At 57.1% G+C, this 19,035-nt stretch overlaps 4 protein-coding genes across 4 annotated transcripts; 1 reads left to right on the top strand and 3 right to left on the bottom strand.

Annotated features, from left to right (window-relative positions):
• Positions 1–1,049: 1,049 nt before the first annotated feature.
• Positions 1,050–6,854, top strand: BESB_049050 (DEAD/DEAH box helicase domain-containing protein; the record flags this gene model as incomplete). The annotated part of the gene is made up of 8 exons (XM_029363356.1): positions 1,050–2,866; positions 3,300–3,383; positions 3,926–4,186; positions 4,677–4,745; positions 5,119–5,223; positions 5,818–5,889; positions 6,130–6,265; positions 6,744–6,854. 8 exons carry the CDS (start codon positions 1,050–1,052, stop codon positions 6,852–6,854), a joined length of 2,655 nt encoding a protein of 884 aa, XP_029220722.1.
• An 852-nt stretch (positions 6,855–7,706) lies between these two features.
• BESB_049040 (EF hand family protein) lies at positions 7,707–9,849 on the bottom strand (the record flags this gene model as incomplete). The annotated part of the gene is made up of 6 exons (XM_029363355.1): positions 7,707–7,777; positions 7,889–7,985; positions 8,177–8,329; positions 8,701–8,805; positions 8,987–9,104; positions 9,545–9,849. The coding sequence occupies 6 exons, from the start codon at positions 9,847–9,849 to the stop codon at positions 7,707–7,709; spliced, it is 849 nt and encodes a 282-aa protein (XP_029220721.1).
• A 1,918-nt stretch (positions 9,850–11,767) lies between these two features.
• BESB_049030 (rhoptry kinase family protein ROP41) lies at positions 11,768–12,709 on the bottom strand (the record flags this gene model as incomplete). The annotated part of the gene is made up of 1 exon (XM_029363354.1): positions 11,768–12,709. The coding sequence occupies one exon, from the start codon at positions 12,707–12,709 to the stop codon at positions 11,768–11,770; it is 942 nt and encodes a 313-aa protein (XP_029220720.1).
• A 2,961-nt stretch (positions 12,710–15,670) lies between these two features.
• Positions 15,671–18,684, bottom strand: BESB_049020 (uncharacterized protein; the record flags this gene model as incomplete). Its single annotated transcript, XM_029363353.1, has 6 exons — positions 15,671–15,923; positions 16,326–16,477; positions 16,684–16,857; positions 17,004–17,327; positions 17,737–17,823; positions 18,280–18,684. 6 exons carry the CDS (start codon positions 18,682–18,684, stop codon positions 15,671–15,673), a joined length of 1,395 nt encoding a protein of 464 aa, XP_029220719.1.
• Positions 18,685–19,035: the final 351 nt, after the last annotated feature.

Raw genomic sequence — 19,035 nt, 5'->3', positions numbered from 1 at the left:
AGAGTCGTAGCGAGAAGGATCGAAAACAGAGGAGCCATCACCACATTCACGAATTTAGGCGAAGAAAACGTCCGGCTGCAAACAGGACCGCGTGGCTTCTTGGCTCGGTGCTGCTAGCCGTTTCCGCCCAAAAAGGGAGGTGTATGTACACCCAAAACGGCGGAGAGGTATCGGGGCCCGAAGTTCGGATTCGCGAGTTTTGCTCGTAGAACACGCCACCGAGCAAGTCACCTCCGACCTCCAGTGTGCAGAATTCACTGCGCTTCTCACAGCGAGACCACAGGCGCGAAAAAGAAAGCAAGGTTTCCTGAGAACTCTGTCCGCCCTCGCGAATGTATCCGTGCCAGATCACGGAGAACAGTTGAAACAGGGTATGCAATGGGCAAGAAAAGAAGGCATGCGGCACGCTGCAGCCGGGTCAACGGATCTGTTCGAATCCGCGGTCTCTCCACTTTTCTCCAAAAACAGCTCTCTGTAAATCGAATCGAAAGACTGTGAGTGAGGCTTCCTAAAAAGTACTCAAGCTTGCGCGAGAACGCAGCAATCCCCTTCCCGAGCAGCTCTACGCGTGCGTGTGCAGCAGCTCCGCTCTGCTGCATGCGGCAAGTTGCGTTTTGTCTCCTCAGTCGTTTTCCTTGTCTCTCACTTTCTTTGTGTTTCCTTCCCCTCCTCTCCTTCACTTTCCTTGGTTCGTCAGCCTTTTTGCCGTCTTCTTCTTGCTGGCACCACGTTTTTCTCGCCTCGCCTGTCCTTCGGGACTCACGGCCCCGCCGCTCTCTCGTCTCGTCTCCAAGCGGCACTACCTTCCACAGTTTCGTTCTTCTTTGGCGCCTCAGCTATTCTCTTCTTTTCAGTGTCACTCTGACGAGTGTCTCTTTCCTCACTTCGACGTCGTCTTCCTTCTCCAATTTTGTCTGTACAGGCGCTTCGCCCTTTGAGCGATTCTCTGAGGCGGCATGATGGTTTTTCCGCGCAGCGACCGCCGTCTCCTCTTTGCTTTGTTCTAGAATCTGACCTTCTTCTTCTTTCCAAGCCCGTCTCCCGGCGCGATGGCGTCGGCGCTCTCCTCGCTCGTTGCCTCAGGCGGGCGCGCGAGGCTGCGGGTGGGCATTCTCTCTGCGCAGGGCGCGCTGCCCACTGCGACTTGTTTTCCCGCTGGAACTCTGCATCGAGGATCTCTCGAGCATGACGCGCGCCTCGCAGACGCTGTGCGGGCGCCGCAGCTGACGTTTGCTGACGCAAAGCTTGATTGTGGCGCGTCGTGCTGTGGCGTCTTTGCACAACCTCCTCTCCCTACTGCCCCCGCCTCGTCGGCAGCAGCCTCTTCAGATCGCGTCTTCAGAGACCACACAAGGGACAGTCCCACGGCCTGGACCGCCTGCATGCGCCTGGAGCGCCGCGGAGTCCGCTTGCTTCGGCGCGCGCGGCTGCGGGAGGGAAACAGGCGAGGCGCCGAGAGCCGCGCAGCTCCTCCTGAAGAGCTGAGAGCCCGGGCGCGGCGTGCGCTGCAGGACTCGCAGGCGTCTGCAACCGCTGCTGCGTCTCCGTCTGGCGAGATCGAGGGAGCTTCGCCCGCCGGGCTGCGCCAGTGGGAGGAGCCTTTTTTTGACTCAGCTTCGCCGCGAAGTGTCTCTCTTCGGTCGGGAGAGGACGTTGGGGAAGAGGAGGGGGGGGGCGTGGCCGGCGAGCTGAGGGTCGCAAAGGAGGGCTTCCCGCCGGCGCCTTTGCCTCCAGAGCTGCCGTTTGAGGGGCGGATTCCCTTTTCCTGCCTGGAGGACGCGCCGAAGGAGGCGCGTCAGGCGGCTTCGCGCGGCGCCGGGGGGCCGGGCTCGGCTGCCCAGGCGGCGGCCGCGTCTGCTGAGGCGCTGGACGCGTGCGTGCTTTCTCAGTTCTCGGCATTGCATCGGGCGCTTCTGGTGCCGCTGCTGAAGGGTGGAGGGATCGTCACGCCGACAGACATTCAGGAGCGCTGCATCCCCACGCTGCTGGCAGGTCGGTCCTCGCTCCTCGTCGCGCCGACGGGCAGCGGCAAGACGCTCGCGTGGGCCCTCCCGCTGCTGCACCGCCTCCTGGCGACCGACTCAGAGCGCCTCGCGCCCCATCCGCAGCAGCCACGGCTAGTCGTTTTAGTCCCCTCGCGCGAGCTCGCGCTGCAAGTCTTGACGCAGCTGCGTCAGTTCTCCGCGGCCGTGACCTCCGGCGCCTGCACGGCTGGGCAGTCCTACGTGAAGGAGGTCCGCATGCTGCGCTCCGGGGTCGACGTCGTCGTCGCGACCCCCGCGCGCCTCCTGCTGCATCTGCACAAGAAAAACGTCAACATGCGCCGCGTGCAGGCCCTCGTCGTCGAGGAAGCCGACACGCTCTGCGACGCCTTCTACGAACAGGAGCTCTGTGCCCTCCTCGGCAACCACTTCCCACGACTCCGCGCGCCCGCGCTCGACCCGGGGGGCGCGGGCCTCCAGACCCCCGGGGTCGCAGGGGGCACGGGTCTCAAGACCCCCGGGAGCCCCGCGAGCCGCGCGCGTCAGAATCTGCTTGAAATGCGCGACGCACCGCGTGGCGGCCTCGCCGGCGAGCCGGCGACGCCCGAGGCCGCGTCGCGGGCGAACGAGCTGCAGATGGTTTTCGTCGCAGCGACGAAAACCGGCGCGCTCGGCAGGTTCCTCAAACACCAGCTCGGCCGCGTCCACATCTCGAGTGTATGTACACCCGACGCACACCTTGCGGCCGCCGGCGTGCAGCAAGTTTTCGTCTCGCTCCACGGCCAAGACCGCATGTCGCGGCTCCTCGAGGTGTTGGAGGAAAACGTGGGCGGGACGCAGGACGCGAAAACCATGATCTTTTGCAATACTGTCAACACCTGCAGGTGAGGCGCGGGCGGCGCCAGACCCGAGCTCGTGAAAGTTCGAGTCAAGCGCCTTCAGAAAGCTGCGTCTGCACGAGTTGCTGCAGCGACCGGTTGGCTCTGCGATTTGCGCTTGAGAGCCACAAGGCGCGCAGCGTAGAACCGGACTTCTGTGTAGCTTTGTTTCTGGAGTTACAGCTCGATTGCGGCCTCGCTAACTTCTCTGAGAGATGCCTCTGTGGGCTGAGCTTGGTGGGGGCCCGCGTGTAAGGCTGCGCGACGGCACGCTCTTCGGTCGGAGCGCCTTGCCCGCGAATCTGAGGAGTGAGCAAGGGTTTTTTCACTTCGGCTCCTGCTTTGTTGATCTCGCGACCCGGTCTCGCGCGCGGGTGCTTGGTTTCCACTTCATCGCTTGGCCCTTATCTCGTGGCGGCGTCTGTCTTTCGCTTCTCAGGGCGGTCGACCTCACGCTTTTGGAGAAGGGCTACCGCGTCTCTTGCCTGCACGGACTTATGCCTTTCAAGCTTCGCAAGGCGAGGTGAGGAAGCGCGACAGAGCAGCCGAGTCCAGAACACAACTGTGGAGTCTGTCGGTTTGCTTGCTGCGGAGTTCCAATGGAAACACGTCTTCTTTTTCCAGTGTGGGGTGGGTCGTGTGGCACAGGCTTCATGCTCACGAGCCAGCCCGTCTGCCTGTTGGGGTGCTCTGTCTCAATTTTGTAAGAGACCTTGTCTGCGTCTGCGTTAAGCAAATCTAAGGGCATGTCATGCGGAGTCTTCACCGAATCATTCGCCAGTTAGCTCTGCACTGTGTAGAAAGCTTGCGGGTATTCATCTGCCCGCGCCACCCGACGCAGTGGGCCGAGGAGACGTCTCTTCTCCGCTACCGTCCTTCATCCAGAAGGCGTTGGGCGCGTGGGACTGAATGCGCCGTTTTGTCCGTGTTCCCCGGTGTGGGCGCACGCTGTTTTGTGAGTCGAAATCTGATCTGGTTCACTGCTCCGGCACCGCGAGCCGGCGTGGTGTTGCGCTGCGCAGTCAGTCGACTTGCCTGTTTGCGGGTTGACCCTGCGCGTCGCAGCTTTCAGAAGCTGAAGAAGGGCGAGACCAACATCCTAGTCTGCACAAACGTCGCCTCGCGCGGCCTCGATGTCGAGGGCGTCCAACACGTGATTCACTTTGACTTTCCGCAGACGCTCGCGGACTACTTGCACCGCAGTGGTCGCACGGCGCGAGGTGGGGAGACTGGCCGCGTGACGCTTCTCTTCTCGAAACGCAATCTGCCGCTCATCCAACAAATTCAAAACGCAAGTCGAGCCGCCACATCGCCCGCAGAGCTGCGGTAAGAGACGCCTCAGCTGCTGTCCCTGTGGAGTCTGTGTCCCTGTGGAGTCTCAAACCCCTTCCCCCCCCTCCCGAGGCAGCGTGCGGTGCGGAACCCACCGCTGTCTGCGTCGGCCGAAGGAGCTCTCCAAGCCCACAGCCAGTGTTTCTTCTCCGTATAGACATCTCTTCGTGCAGGAAGGCTGTGCAGTCTCTGTCTCGCGTGCAGCGTTGTGAATAGAGTCCGTGTGTTTATCGTCTGTGTGCGATGTGCGTAAGGTCCCAGTGCCTCTGGAGGTCGCGTCAGCGGCTCCTGGTGATGCGTCTCTGCATCTGTGCCGGCGAGGGAGGTGTGGAGTCTCTCGAGGCTTTAGCCGGAGTCCGTCGAGGGGCTGTGCCGGACACTCAGCCCTCTTTGCATGTGACGCGTAGTGGCCTGCATGTGGACTATGTTTATCATATATATATTTATTGCTTCTCCGGCTCGCCCTGTCACGTGTTCTTTACAGACATGCCACACCCCGCATCCGCCGCATTCTGCGGCTCGAAGAGCGCTGGAAGGAGCTCCTTGACATGCGGTAAGAGTGAGAAACGCGACGCGGCTCCGAGGGCCTCCAGGAGGAGGCGCTTGTGTGTCTCACGCAGGAGCAGAGGATCGGTCTCTCTCGCAGGCGCTGCAGACCGAGCTTTTCCCGCCTCCTCCGGCTGGGCAAGCCTGCATGCGTTTGAAGAGAGGCTAGGCTCCTCTTGAGAGACGCAGGGACTCTTCAAGGGACTTGCGAGGGCCGATTGCGTGTGCGGCGTTGGGATGCAGCACGCGATGCCGAGTTGCAGTTCGCGTCCTTTTTGTGGGACTGTTTCCCTGAAGAAGGGTCTTTAGAGCGGACATTTTTTCATGTTTGCGTCTCCTCTCTGCCGGCTGTCTCGCCTGCGGTGGTGTCTGTGCGTCAGTAATCCGAAGCGGAAGATCGGCGGCCGCAAGAAACTCGGTCTGCCGCCGAATCGAAACACCGTCGGCCCGAAGGCGAAGTGGGCGATCAAGAAGTTGTACTTCAGGTCAGCATCCGCGCGAGACAAGCGACGACAGGCGCGGTAGTTCCCTTCCGACGCGCTCAAAACTCTGGCAGAGCTCCCCCTGACGGCCTGAGCGACTGCCTTGCAATCCTTGCTCTCCAGGGCGGAGGCGGCCGCGCGCAGAGTATCAGCGGCAGTTCAACTCTCGCTGAGCTGTGAGGCACTGAGCCGCCACCGCGTGTGAGGGCCTCCAAGCGACTGTGGGGAGTAGTATCTGTGGCATGCGCGCTTGCCTGAGTTTCGTGTTGGGGGAGAGACTCGAGGCCGGCGGCGCCGAAGCGCGGGTTGCCTCGATGGCGTTTCTATAGCGCGCTCTGGGGTCGTCTGCCACACACAACGTTGTTTCCTCAAGAGCTGCTCACGCATATCTATCTTGTTTTCTTCGTGTATTCCTCTGCTTTGCCCTCTCGCCTGCCTGATGAAGGGCAGACGCCGCGCTGAACGTGGAAGCCTCGTCGTCAACCTCTTCACCAGATGAGAGATCCAACGGGGCTGTGCAGCTCTGAAGGTTAATTCCCTGTTTAGCGTTTAGGGTTGGGCGCTCGCGTGTGTTTTGCATGCTGTGCGGATGTGCAGGATGAAGGCTAGGGGCCATCTGCAGTTCCTGCGCTCGCGTGGCGTTCTTGGCAAGAAAGAGCTGCTTCCGAGGTGGGAATTTGTCTCTTTTTTTCGCGGCAGACCCGCGTCGCCGGCCGCGTGGACTTCCGCAGCCACTGCCGCGCAGAGGCGCGCAGATTAGTGTTGGAAGGCCTCTCAAAGGCGCATCAGTTGCAGCCGCTTGGGGCCGCTCGCAACTGGCGCCGCGGGAGAGTGAGGGCGGGGTTCTGTCAAGCTGTGGGGGTCAGGGCAAGCCCGGTTGAGAGCTCTGCGTGCGGCGTGTGTCTTCAGGCATCCGCGAGCGTCTGTGGAGCGCTCTGACGCACAGCAGGCGATGAAGATGATTCGAGGAGACGACGGGCTCCTGCAGGTGCTCCCCGTGCGGAGATCCAAGTCCTTCATGCTCCGCGAAGCCCAGAAGAGAGAGGTGAGAAGAGCGGGCGCGGACCCCCGCAGCAACCGGCACAGTGCGAAACCTGTTTTCCACAATTCCACTCGATACTTTTCGGCAGACGCGTGTCCCTGTCATGGCGATGAAGCTAGTCACGCGTGGCGCAGCCATGGATTCAGTGTGTTTTGTGCATACTTCGGGTCAACCAAGGTGCTCACGCGGCAGGACGCAAACGTCCTCTCCTCTGTCGGCGCCCGCCGCATCGGGACCAGGCCTGTTTCCGCGGCTGTGCGCTGGACTTCATCTGAGGCGGCAGCCGCTATTTGCGTGGAGGTCTTCCAGGGGTTGAGTTGAGCGGCAATCTAGCGCACGGAGCAGTTATCAAGTCAGTCACTGCTGTCTCGGCGACCGAGTTCTAGCTATGGTCACGCGGGTTTTCATCGAGGCCAGCGGTGCGCTGGCAGAATCTATCGCCGCCTTTGGCTACCGCTTCTGATGTGACATTCGTCTTCAGGAAGGGCACTACGAGAGTCCGGAGACAACATCGACGATAGAAGGCGGGAAAACGTTCGAGTCCCAACGAGCAGCCAAGCCCGCGAAACACAGTCGCAGAACGTATTTCTAGGGAGAATGTCTTCTCCGCTTCGGCACAGCGTGCGGCTGGATACAAGTGAGTAGTCCACCGTCGTGTAATTTTGTCTGACGCCACGCGAGCCAACACTGTGCTGTACCGACACGTCGTGCCGCGTATGCATCAGACTCGCATCTGAGGCGGTTCGCCCAACGTGTTCACTCCCCTGTCAAAAGCCAAGCGAAATGCAACGTGAGTCCTGCCGTCTTTTTCAGCGACAGCGAGTCCACCACGGCTCGAAGCAGCGGCCAGAGCTCGACGTGGACGGGCATGCCACGCCGAGAGGCCTTCACAGGTCTCCGCTCTCCACACGATTGCAGCGCACGCTGAAGCACTGGAATACCGCAAAGTTTTCCATTCTTTTTCGCCGCAGCGGCGTAATTTGACTGCCCGCACAGACAGAGGCTACGACAGTCGTGTGTGAATTCGAAGTACGTGCCTGAGTGAGACTGCTTCCAGGCAGATCGGCCCTGGGCGGTTCGCATGCATCGAGAGGCTAGTTTGTTTCGCGAGGCCGGGCTGAAACAGGGGTCTCTTCGTGGACAGAAAAAGAGTGCAGTCTCCATTATCGCGTCGCAAAAGGGTGTGTTTCAACATCCTCAGGGGCAGCCAGAGTCGCTCCGAAGGCTGCAGGTCAGTTCACGCGAGTGTCAAGGAGGTCGTTAATCAGCTGGGTCAAAACAACTAACAGACACGCTAGCCCGCGTGCCCATATACACATTTCACCCAGCCAGCTCCGCTGCGTTGCTCCTGCTCCAGCAAGACTTCAGCGAACTCGCGGCGTCTGCGGAATCTTATCACTCGAAAAGGGCGGAAGAGTTTCGAGTTCTGTCCCGTGCCTCACGGCTAGTCACTGAAGGGGTCCCGCGACCCGCCGTCCTCGGTCACTGTGAGAATCATCCAGTTGTTCTCTGCTTCTGGGGGGCGGCAACAGCACAGGGCAATTTTGAGTTCGAAGCCGATTGGGATAAAACTAGTAGCGACGAGGCTCCGAGGACCCCCACACGTGCCTTACGGCGCACACATACCTTGCTGTTTCGAGTCAATGTCTGATGTCGTTCTTCCGAGTGACTCGGCAATCAGATTCTGAGTTTTGTTCGTCCTCAGGTAGGACTTGCAGTAGACCTGAAAAAAAGCGCGAAAGCCGTCGACGCCATCGCCTGACGGGCTTCCCGCGGCGCTGAACCTCCTCTGCGGAGCGCCGCAAAAGAAACCTAAACCGAAAAGGACTGCCGACAAGCACGCTGTCGGCTATCGCGAATCGGTTTACTGCGCGGCGACCCCGTTACTCCAGGGATGCCTGCAGAGTTCTTTACCTCGTACTCGACTCCGAAATCATTAATATATTTCATCCTGGGCGAGGAGGCGAGCATCTGACCCGTTCGCGCGTGTTTGATGACAACTGGCGCGTTTGCTGGGACGGGGCTGCCTTCGGTTTCAAATCGAATGCGCGGGTCGACGTGGAAAATCTGGTGGGAGGCAACAAGATGAAAAGCGTCGCAAACTCGTGCTGCTAACAAAACATCCAACAGGAAGCCGTCGCGGAGCTGTCGAAGGCAGTCGGGGTTGGAGACACATTTCGCAGAGCGAAAGAGGGCAGCCAGTCGCGCCGTGTGGGCGTGCCTTCCCGCGGCTGGTTGTCTTGCGGAGCTCAATCGTGATTCGACTCGAACCATATCCCATGTAAGTTGCTCTCCGTCTGGAGCCAAGTCCGCGCAACGCTTTCTAGATTCCACTGAGACCATCTGGCGACTTGCGTGGAATGGTGAAAGCCATCCTCAGAGCGCGGCCATCTGCTCGCAGACCCAGTGGCGCCTCTGCCCCGCGCGGGGTGACTGACCTTCCATTCTGCGTTTGCTGACGGGGCCGGACAGAACAGAACTTGCTGGAAGTTCGAGATCTTGGCAGAAGCAGTAGGCGATATGAGTTCACTGTGCAGGAATCTCTGCATGGGACATCAAGACGCCAAACCCCACAGGCCGAGACGGGGAGGCTCTACCAGGCAAAAAAGCGACTGTTCAATCGACCGAGGCACGCATTTGTGCAACGTGAGTGACAAGGGGAGCACAATGCGGTGTGCCTGTCCTCGCGGGAGTGCCTTGCCGCAAGCAGTCGTCTGAGCTCACGTCGCTGCCTTCGCCATTGACAGGGCAGGTTTCGGAGAGCTGAGGATCCATTTTGATAGAGACAGGTTGCCCGAAATGTACGATCGTCTGGGATCCGAAATTATCATCCTGTCTCGGTCTGAGGAAAGAAACGAAATACCGCAGAGGGGTCGCGAATTGCCACGTCTCAGAGCCTCTCGACAACGAGACCCCCGGGTATGCAGGCAGTGCGCGGTGCGGTCTAGTGAATGAAGTCATTTCAATACCCGCACCGGACGTGGCTTCCTCGAGACGGCAGCCCCTGGCGTGCCGCCGACAAACTCAATATTTTCTGCGCGGGCGACGCCCCACGAGACAGGTGTATCGCCGAGGCGGTGCTGCCTGCTGCCTTTTGCTGGTAGCGGGGCCACACCCCTCCCTGCAATGATATTCATGAAAAAAGCCCAGTATCATGCTGGAGGTAAAGCTCTGACAGTCTTGTCTGCGTACGCGTAAAGTACGGCGAGGTTTCGTGGGCGGAGGAGCTTATCCTGCCAGCTCTGCAGGCTTGAGTGGCATGGAGTGTTTCGGATGTCGTACCTACATAGCTGAAACACGTTCCTGACGCAGGATTGGGGGCAGGGCCCAGTTGCACATGCGAAAGATAGTCCAGCAACCTTCTCCGTTGTATCTCCGGCATCGGTACACAAGAAGCATCCAGTTTTTTCGTTGATGATCATCGCCCGTTGTCCGAAGTGGAGATAACCGTCTTTGGGCTTTCCAAGGCTTGCTGGCTGAAGACTGGTGCTAAGTTTCTTGGACTTTTTGATTGCTAGTAGTTCGCCTGAACCTCCGTATTCACCAGCAGATAATAAAATATAAGAGCAGGAAAAAATTCGGCCCATGAAGCACGCTTGTATTCTTGTGTCTCACATTCGGCGTGTCTGGCAGCCCGAAAGATATTCCTACTAAATGGTTCTATGAAAGCTGATAACGAAACTGCCACATACGGAAGATTCCTTCCGACAGCAGAAGTAGTGTTTGCTCCTGGCTGTTCTAGCGCGAGACGGGAGGATGTTTTCAACGGCTCACGTTTGATCCGGAGTGACACCTTTATGCGTATTGATTTAATATCAAACAAGCAGGAACCTAGCAGTTTTAAGGCTCCTCATCGATTGCTACGTGTGCCTAATCACAGAAAGCTACATTTTTCGTGTCATCAGTGCTCCGTGTTATGTAGCATTGAGCTCTTCTCGAATCGAAGCTGCTTAAATTCGTGATTCGCCTGCCTTTTACTCAACTCTATTAGTCAGACTTCACGGGCGTCTATTCGTGTCCTTCGGGGTATGTCCCTCCGTCTGTGACCTGCGTACCAAAAGTGTACAGCGAAACTGAACCTGATTCCTACCAGCTTTCTTTTTCTCTTGGAAGTGTTTGCGGGCTTCGTCAAAGGCAGAAGCTTCTTCACTCCAGTTTCCAAGTCTGAGAGCAGAAATAATGTCAAAACATTCAGGGTCCGCAATGTTTCTATACCCGAATTGAGGTGATACTGCAGCTGCGTGCATTTTAACGGGCACCTCGTCTTTTCGCATCAGCGGAAAATAGCGGGTCGTAGAAATGTAAAAGATCGCACTTGCCCATGTCTCAATGAATGTGACGTGGCCTCCAAGCCCACGGGACAACGAGCCCCGCTTTGGAGGGTCAGCAGTCAAGTAAAGAGGAGTGATTGTACGGCATTGCGTATGGTACTGACCGAAAGATTCGCTAGGTTCAGGCGCCGCACAAGCATGCATGGGGGGGTTGATCTGGAACTATCCACACAACGCATAACGAAGGAGGGAGGCTGAGAGCTCAACATCTTCTCCGTTTCTTCGCAGTTGTGACTGGTGTAGAAATTTACCGGCACTTGAAGCCCAAAGGAAGTCGGATGGCTGGAAGCCGCTGATCCATTTTAACGAGAGGGGCCGCTTTGTAGAACCAGTCGCGGTGCCAAACAATGGAGCTCACGCTGATGCCATTTGTAAAGTAACGCTGGCACTCGAGTTTATCTAGTATCCCCTGTCCGCGTCACCTGTCATATCGATAATCGCTACCCGGCGAGCGGACATATGCCGACAGCTTCAGACGCGGCGGCCTGTATACAGTGGATAGCGCGGAGGTTTTCCGGTGGTGCGGTCCGCGACGAAACCCCCGGTCACTAATCCCATCGACTGGTGACGACTCAGTCTCGCACAAGAAAGCGGCAAACTAAAAGCCTGGTGACGGGGCAGCAGGCTCCGCCCTCGCTGGCGCCCTGCTGGGCTGGGCTGCGAGTTTGCACTGCAACTTCGCGAGAAGTACTCTACGCGTACCGAAGCCTGAACTGGATCAGAATCTGATGCATTCAAGACTCTGTGTTTTCGCTGGACTGGGCGCAGGCGCAATTCCCTTTGCTGTAGCACAGCATCCGTCCCGTATGGCTCTGATAGGCCATGAACCAGGTACGGCCGCGAGGGTCGGCGAACATCCCAGTAACACATCACAGTGCAGTTATATCGAGAAAGGCCTGTTTCCCGAAAGCGTCCCATTAGGACGTGTACAGTCATACGGAGCACCAACACTTTGTCACTACTTCTTCGGACGGCGCATGTGCGATATAGAAGCTGTAGAGGCAAAACGAGTTTTTACAAAGAACCCCACATCTCTACAGAACCCACCTGGGAATGGCGGAGAGACCAAGCCGGCTACCAACGCACGCATGCGTTGCATTTTTTCTGTCTCCGGTTCGAAATATACGCTGCCCCTGCGGAACAGGATAGTTGCGACCAGATATTCCATCGATATTCAAGCAAACAGGGGCGACGTGTTTATAATATCGCTTAAGCGTAGTCTCTCGCGACGGTCGAAGCGTAGTAGGCCCTGAATAATCCTCTGCACTTCGGGGAGAATGGGTCGGCCCCAGACATCTTGGCCTCGGCGCAGGAAGCTGGAGGTGCTGGTATCCTCGCTAAGCTGTTGGATGTAGTTCGTGATATCCTTAGACTTGCTGAAGTGCTTGGATGAAAGCCCGAAAGGATACACACCTGTCCACAACTTGTACAAGGTCATGCCCAAAGCCCATAAGTCTGCCTCCTGCTTAACTTGGGCAAAAACCGGCCGCCGGCCATCCCAAGCCTTCAGCAAAGTCCTGGCGTCCGCCGGATCTGTCAGCTTAGGTGTGTAAACAATAGCTTCCTTGCTATTGTTCAGAACACTGAGGCCAAAATCGCCCAGGTACACGTTGCCTTGCCCATCGAGCAAAAAGTTCGAATCTTTGAGATCTCTATGGACGAGACCCTTGGCATGCAAATTGTAGACAACTTCTATCATTTGCCTTGACAGCAGCAACCTGCATGGGTTGGACAAATAGGAGCAGGCCGACATAAGGTCAGCGAGACTGCAATACAGCTTCTTATAAAGAACCACAAAGCTGCATGCAGCACCCCAACTGCCCACATAAAATAGATCAGGAAGCCCCCGTATTCGCCCGCAGTGAAGAGGCACAGCAAACCCATCCTGAAGATACAGTTCTTCCGCCGTAGACGTTCGAAGAAGCGTGCAAATCCGCATCTCCATGTGCCTCGTTACAGCGAGTGCGTTCATAATGTTCCTATAAGTATCATGCATGAAATTGCTGTCCAGGAAAAGCAATTTGACGGCGTACACCTCGTGCCGCCCACGCCGAGAAGCCGACGCCTCAAAAACGATTCCATTTCCGCCTAATCCCAAATATCCTCCCCGGATCATGTGCAGCGGTTGGCAGTCCTTGTCAAGAAGGTCTACTGTGAAAAGATTGCCTTTCGGGAGCAGACTATCAACGATACCGGCCGCAGCAGCAGCCTCTCTGTCTCTGTGGTACACGTTTGTCTCCACGTCAACGGAGCGGAGCGCCTCGATTATATCACAACGAGCGCGGTGCTCGTCTAAATAAACGTGATGTAAACTGCTGTCCCTCAAGACGCATGTATGCCGGCTACAAAACGGCGTTCGTCGTAGATACCTGCGAAGCCTAGAAAAGACTTCGGCGTTCATGCATCGCAGCCTGGTACGGGCAGGGGCTCTTCCGTGTGCACCCGAGTTTATTTGTGAGGCGGTATCCGGGTGCGGGTCATTCTGCATCTCACGGAGAGTCGATGATGACGCCTCCGTGTCCATAGTGAGTACATTCGCTGGCTGAGGTGGCAGTGTAGAGGTAGTGTAGAGTCCCTCTGTCGACGGCTCCGGGAAGCCTAAAATGAACTGGTTACCAACCAGTTCGCCCGTGCCCCAACGCTGGGCAAAGAAACTATACTACTGAAGATGAACAGGAGGCGTGTAGCCCCCAGCCGAACGATGTAACCCAACAAACAACATCGCATCCTATTTATCACGATGCAGCTAGCGGAACACCAGGGACCAGATCGTGACACGAAGGTTGTTGTCGGTTTTCTGACGCACGAACGGTTCATTTCCGCTCCGTGCGCAGGCATCCACCAATCAAAGAAGCTACGAATGCGTCCCGTGACAAGAGCGGGAACGAGTTCATTCATCAACAGACAGCACACCTCTAGGCGCTCGAAGGGCTGCAGGGTTGACAATGCACAACAGTTGATGAACTCAACACACAACGAAAAAGCCGACAAGCGATTCCTTTTGTTGTCGCAATTTGAAGTCGCACCAGCTGCGAGATAATTCTACTTACAGTTATGCGACGCGGCAATGGTTTTCGCTATCGAGCACTTATCCGGGGGTCTTCAAGCACCATGAACCGTACTGCTGTAAAATGATACGTTTTTGGCATTTGATACCGCTGAATGGCTTCAGGATGCGTCACTGGCGTTGATGAGAGTGTTTTCATTCACGAGGCGCTGGAACTTACAAATATGTTCTACTCCACAGAAGACCAGGCGCGATTCCTAGTCGCTAACTGACCAACCTACGCGTCGGATGCAGGCACATGCCCGATGTATGGGCGCATTCCTGCTTTCTTCCTTGGCACCAGAAGGAATGGATCCGGAGTGCTCTCCTCAGAGCGCTTGGTTTTACATGGCACGCGCTGATTTTGGCCGTCGGTGTCACGGGCATCGAAGTGCGTGGAGTTTACAAGCCCTCGCAGCACGGCTCAGGCGGCAGAAAGTGCTTGCATTCTGAGTCAGCGGCAAACCGTAAGCTTTCTGGAGCAGGTAATTCTTGCGAGAACAGAGATAAAACTGTCCGCCATGTCGGGCGTTGTACGGCCGCATGGTGATCTGGGAACAGCGCGCGGCTTGCTACAGGTTTTGCATGACTTCGTTGTCTTCTTCGTATTCAGCACATCTGTTTGAGGCAGTACCTGGATTTAGTGGGCAGTGTCAATCAACACTGAGGAATTCGGGATTCGGCAACGCCGATGCCTCTGCATCGAAAATGTTGCAGCGCACCAATGGCAGCGTAAAAGCTCACCGATGTACACCATTGCGCGCTTTCTAGGAAAATAGTGTTGGGGGCCAGCCTGCATCATCAAAGAAGGGCAGCCTGTTGCATGGGCTCTGGAGTTAAATGTAATGGTTGTGTCTGCCACAAGTCTGTCTCTTGAGCCCACACTTGCCCCGAATTTTGGCGGCAGCCAGGCATCCGCACACCGACCGCAGCATTCATAGGGATGACCTGTCTCTCTCCCATACCTCTGTCACTAGAAGTTTGCTCATGCGATTTTGTCGAACCATTTCAGCGTAACAGTTCCAGATCGGTGTTATTCTCAAGCACCTGAGTCGCCGTCTGGCAGCGTACTCACGTAAGAGTGCCCGTACCCCAGTAACTGAGGCATACGGGGGTTCATCCCTTGCCCGTTTGGGTGCTTCTTAGTCTATGAAGAAAATAGATGTACTGGTCGGTACCGGTTGGATTCACACCTGTGGCTTACGATGAGGGCGTGTTCCTCGCTATAAATGTGGTGCCGCGTTTTGTAAGCGTGGATGAAATTCCCATCGGGAGCAAAAACGTATATTCCGAGTGCGATAGATGCAACTCTCATCCGCTTCGCTGTTGTGGTCCCTCCACTCCAAGTACGATGCTGCTGATTAGACTACTTTGAATCGATTCTCACGCCAGGGGATGGACATAGCTTCTCCACTGGCACCGCATACAGGTCCCCCGGCATCGCAGGCAGAGCACCGTGGGGGGATGACAGTCTGTTACTCTGCAGATCGCGTTGAACAACATTCAAGTTTGAGCGAGCAGATTCATTCCTCGTCACGCATGTAAAAAGGTCCCTACACCAGAAGAAGGGCAGTCTCTGGGAAGACACCGTGCATGTTCCCCGGTCGGGCCACCCGATTGCTGCGACGGAATACCCGGCTATCCATCCTCGTGGTTCGATATGACGCAGAGCAGCACCCTTAGCGGCCCTTGCACTTATTGACACAGCGCCCTGAGGAGAGGCGATACAGTCAACTAAAAACGCCCTGTGCCGTCTAGTGTTGCTGCGGGACAGGGATCTCAAACGACACACACGGCTGAAGACAAAGAGACTGTGTGACGACTTGATGCAAGAGGAATGAGTTGCTCTGCTAGATATATGTATATCTAAACACAAAGAGCCACCAGGTTTCGGGAGTAGCACTGGGTTGCAATCGAGCACACAATGGAAAAGGTTTCGGACAGGCCGCAGAGCGCTGGCGAAGGGTGTGGCACCAGATCTAGAAAAACAAATTAAGCACTCACATATATACCGAGTCCTTCTGAACTACACTACAGCTGGAAGGAGGCAGCATTGCTGAGCGGCTGGTTCTCCTGCAGGGGCCCATTGGGCGTTCCCACAGTGCTGTTGCTGTTGCCGTTCTTCTGGATCAGAGATCTGTCCAGCGAGCCCCTCGCCGCCGGTTCAGTCGTCCACCTCACCATGCCTCGATACGCATTCGTGAAGGGAGGAGGGCGGCCGTAGGGACTTCCCTCGCCCCCGGTGCGCACACAGTCATTGGCGCATTTGTTGGAGTCCCAGACCCTGCAGGACATACACCGCAAGCTGGAAGAAAAGCAGTGCCTAACGCTGCGTCGGTCTGCGAGGACCTGGTGGGGTGTTGAGAAAGAATGCAAAGCGCTTCGCAGCCTTGTCTTGACGAGAGGCTGGAACGCTTTGCGTTCTGCAGAGAAGGCAACTGTAGCGCGAGTTATTCGCACCTGACACCGGCAGGGGCATTCGCACACGCCTAGATACAGCTAATTGTGCAGCTGGTTGATTGTCCTCTGCGCGTCGGGACGGAATTCACACACAGAAGGGCATTCTCTCCCAGGTCTCGACGCCTCCGCTCCTCCCTCAGACCGCTCCAGTGACGGGGGCGCTGAGATGTGTCTCGGGAAATCGCAAAATTTAGTCTTTTTCGAACGGATCCGACGCGAGACTTACCACGTGATGAGCGCCAGGACCACTGAGCCGCTGGCGAGGACCCAGAGCGAGATTGCCACGACAGTGTCGAACTGCCACCAGACCAAACCCGCGAGTCCGGAAGTAATGCTCAGCGCGAAGAGGCCGCAGTTTACGAATATCGTGAAGCACGTCTGTAGGCAGGACAAGGCATCCAGATTCAGTTGCATGGGCACAGACAATGCTCATTGGAGTCCCTTCCTACATACATCGGGCTGCTGGCAGCGTCGCACAGAGCGTTTTCAGAGAGACGGTGGCACCCTCACTGCAGTGAAGGTTGCCGGAAAGAAAGCTGGCGCCTTGAATGCCACACATTTCGCAGGCAGGTCCGAAGTCTCACCTGAGTGGTGCTGCATGTGACCACGGTGACGAAGAGCCAGAACCACAACAGGAGAACAGCGGCACATCGCAGGATCCACGTCACCCGATTCGAGGCATGTGTCTGCGACACGTGCTCTGCGACTAGCGCTTCTGGGTTGTAGTCTCCTTCGGCGAAGATGGCGGCCGTGCGATTCTGTACACAACACAAGATCCGCCATCCGTGCCAGACTTGAATCAGCAAAAAGCTGCTTTCCCGCCCCCTCCGCCCCCCCATCCGGGCCCGGTTGCGGTCGCAACCCTGTCGACGGCCCTCCTGTTCGCCTGGCGATGGAGACGCACCTGTAGCGCGGGAGAGGGAAACTCTTGAATGTATCGTTCGGAGCCAAGGAAGCCCACCGTCTGGAGTCCGATGAGGCTGACGTGCGTCGCAGTGCTGCCCCAGAAGGTGACGCGGATATCGCCGATTTGCGGGTGATCTGGGTCGCCCGTGTAGAGTGCATTGTTTCTGACTTGGGTGTTCTTGTAGTCGACGTGAGTGGGAGGGCGAGAATCCGACGGCTGGTAGTAGCCGTCATCCACCAGAGGAAGAAGTTGCTTCTTCGTGAATCTCGTGAGCAGGTGGGCTGGGAGTCCGAACCCGCCAGCTTTCAAAGTCGTGGAAAACTGGTGACACAGACGCAGCAGCACGGAGAGCCACATGCCTTCAGCCATCGGCAGCAAGGATACCCTCGCGGTGATCTACCCCGAGACAGAGCATGCGACGTTTCCGTAGTTATATCTAGACATTCTCACTGAACAAAATTCAGTAGACCCGGAAGGCTGGCGGCGGTCCTGCCTGCCTCAAACAGAGGCGATTAACTACTCTGCGCGGGAGCTCTCGGCATGCGTCACAGACTAGTTCTACTACTCAGGCCGCAGCTGGAGGAGCCTGCAACGTGCGCCACATTCACAGTGTCGCGACTACGGAAAGATTTAACCAGTCCTAAACCGAGACCGTTTGAACGCGAACTCAGACTTGCAAGCCCCCTCCGAAAGCAGATTCTATCTTCCTCCCGCAGGGGAGTGCACTTACCACGCGGCCTCTCCCTGGCACCACGGGGAAGAAATCGGGGTTGCGGCCGCCCTGGATGACCATGCTCGGGATCTGAGAAAAGTCAATCTGGGCGCAAGAGAACACAGCTCCGACACGCGAATGCATCTCAGATGACACTTCAGAGGAAAGCAGAATGAACAGTGAGTGCTTCCGATGTGGATACCGGCGAACGCAGACCAGGGTGCAGGTCTCCAGAAAAGGAGGCGCCTTCAGGAGATCGGTGTCCAAGTTGCTCGCCCGCGGAGGCGGCTGTCGCAGTGAAACCCGGGCGTCAGCGTCCGCAAAACGCGAACAGAAGATGAGTTTAGGGACTGCAGATGCGTCTTTCCCGAGTAGTTTGACAGGATTCGAACCGCCTCCGTTTGCCATGTGAAAGTCTGTTACGTGAATCCGGTATGGCGCACCTTTCAAAACAAAGTGTAGAGCCACCGTGTGGAATGCTGACGCGCACTCGTGCAGGGGTCGCACCCACCCGCCCCCACCAGTCCCTCGCTCGCGTCGGAGAAGAGAAGCGCCGCTTACCCAGTGGTCTACCCATGCGCCTTCGATGGAGGGCCCGAGCGTCCCAACCTTCTGGACGTTTTGGTACATTTCCGCCCTGGTCTCGAAGAAGACGCCTGTGAATTTGGCGATGTTGGGGGAGAAGGCCGAGGGCGGCAAGAAGGAGTCCAATTCAGTCAGCGGACAGTCAATGTGCACCAACTTCCGGTCGTTCACGGGGAGCGGCGAGCAGGGCGAAGGGACGTAGCCATGCAGCAACGGCTGCAGCGCCAGCATCTCTCCCGCGTAATGGTGCTCGCCGTAGAGCGTCAAGCCCAGCGCCCCGGCCGCGAAAATGAACAAGCACCACCAAATGACCCCGTACAGCCGCCACCAGCGACAGCCGCACTCATCGCGGTCCGACTCGCAGCAGCAGAGATTCGCCATCTCCCTTAATTGGACGGAAAAACGAGGCAGCTCGAAGACAACAAACCAGAAAAACAAGCGCGGGAGCCTCTGGTGTTATAAATGGCGAAGCGAGGGGGGGAGTTGCTTTGGTCTTGCGCGTTGGTAGAAGCTCGAAGGATAAGCCTTGAAAGTTTTCAGCTCGAGCGGCGGACGCGCGTTGTTTACAGATGCCGTAGAAACGTCCGAAAAAAGTCAGAGTTGTGCGTCAGACCAAACCAGCGAGAGGACAGCAGCATTGGTAATCAGCACAAGACGAACGCATGCAATTCTGCTGAGGCTAAGCCGCGTAAGTGCAGGACAGCAAAGGCAAACTGAGAGAGCACGGCTACG

The sequence above is a fragment of the Besnoitia besnoiti genome, chromosome III (assembly GCF_002563875.1).
Source record: "Besnoitia besnoiti strain Bb-Ger1 chromosome III, whole genome shotgun sequence".
NCBI lineage: Eukaryota > Apicomplexa > Conoidasida > Eucoccidiorida > Sarcocystidae > Besnoitia > Besnoitia besnoiti.
Note: the sequence above shows the minus strand (reverse complement) of the source record. Positions and strands in the feature narration are given on the sequence as shown.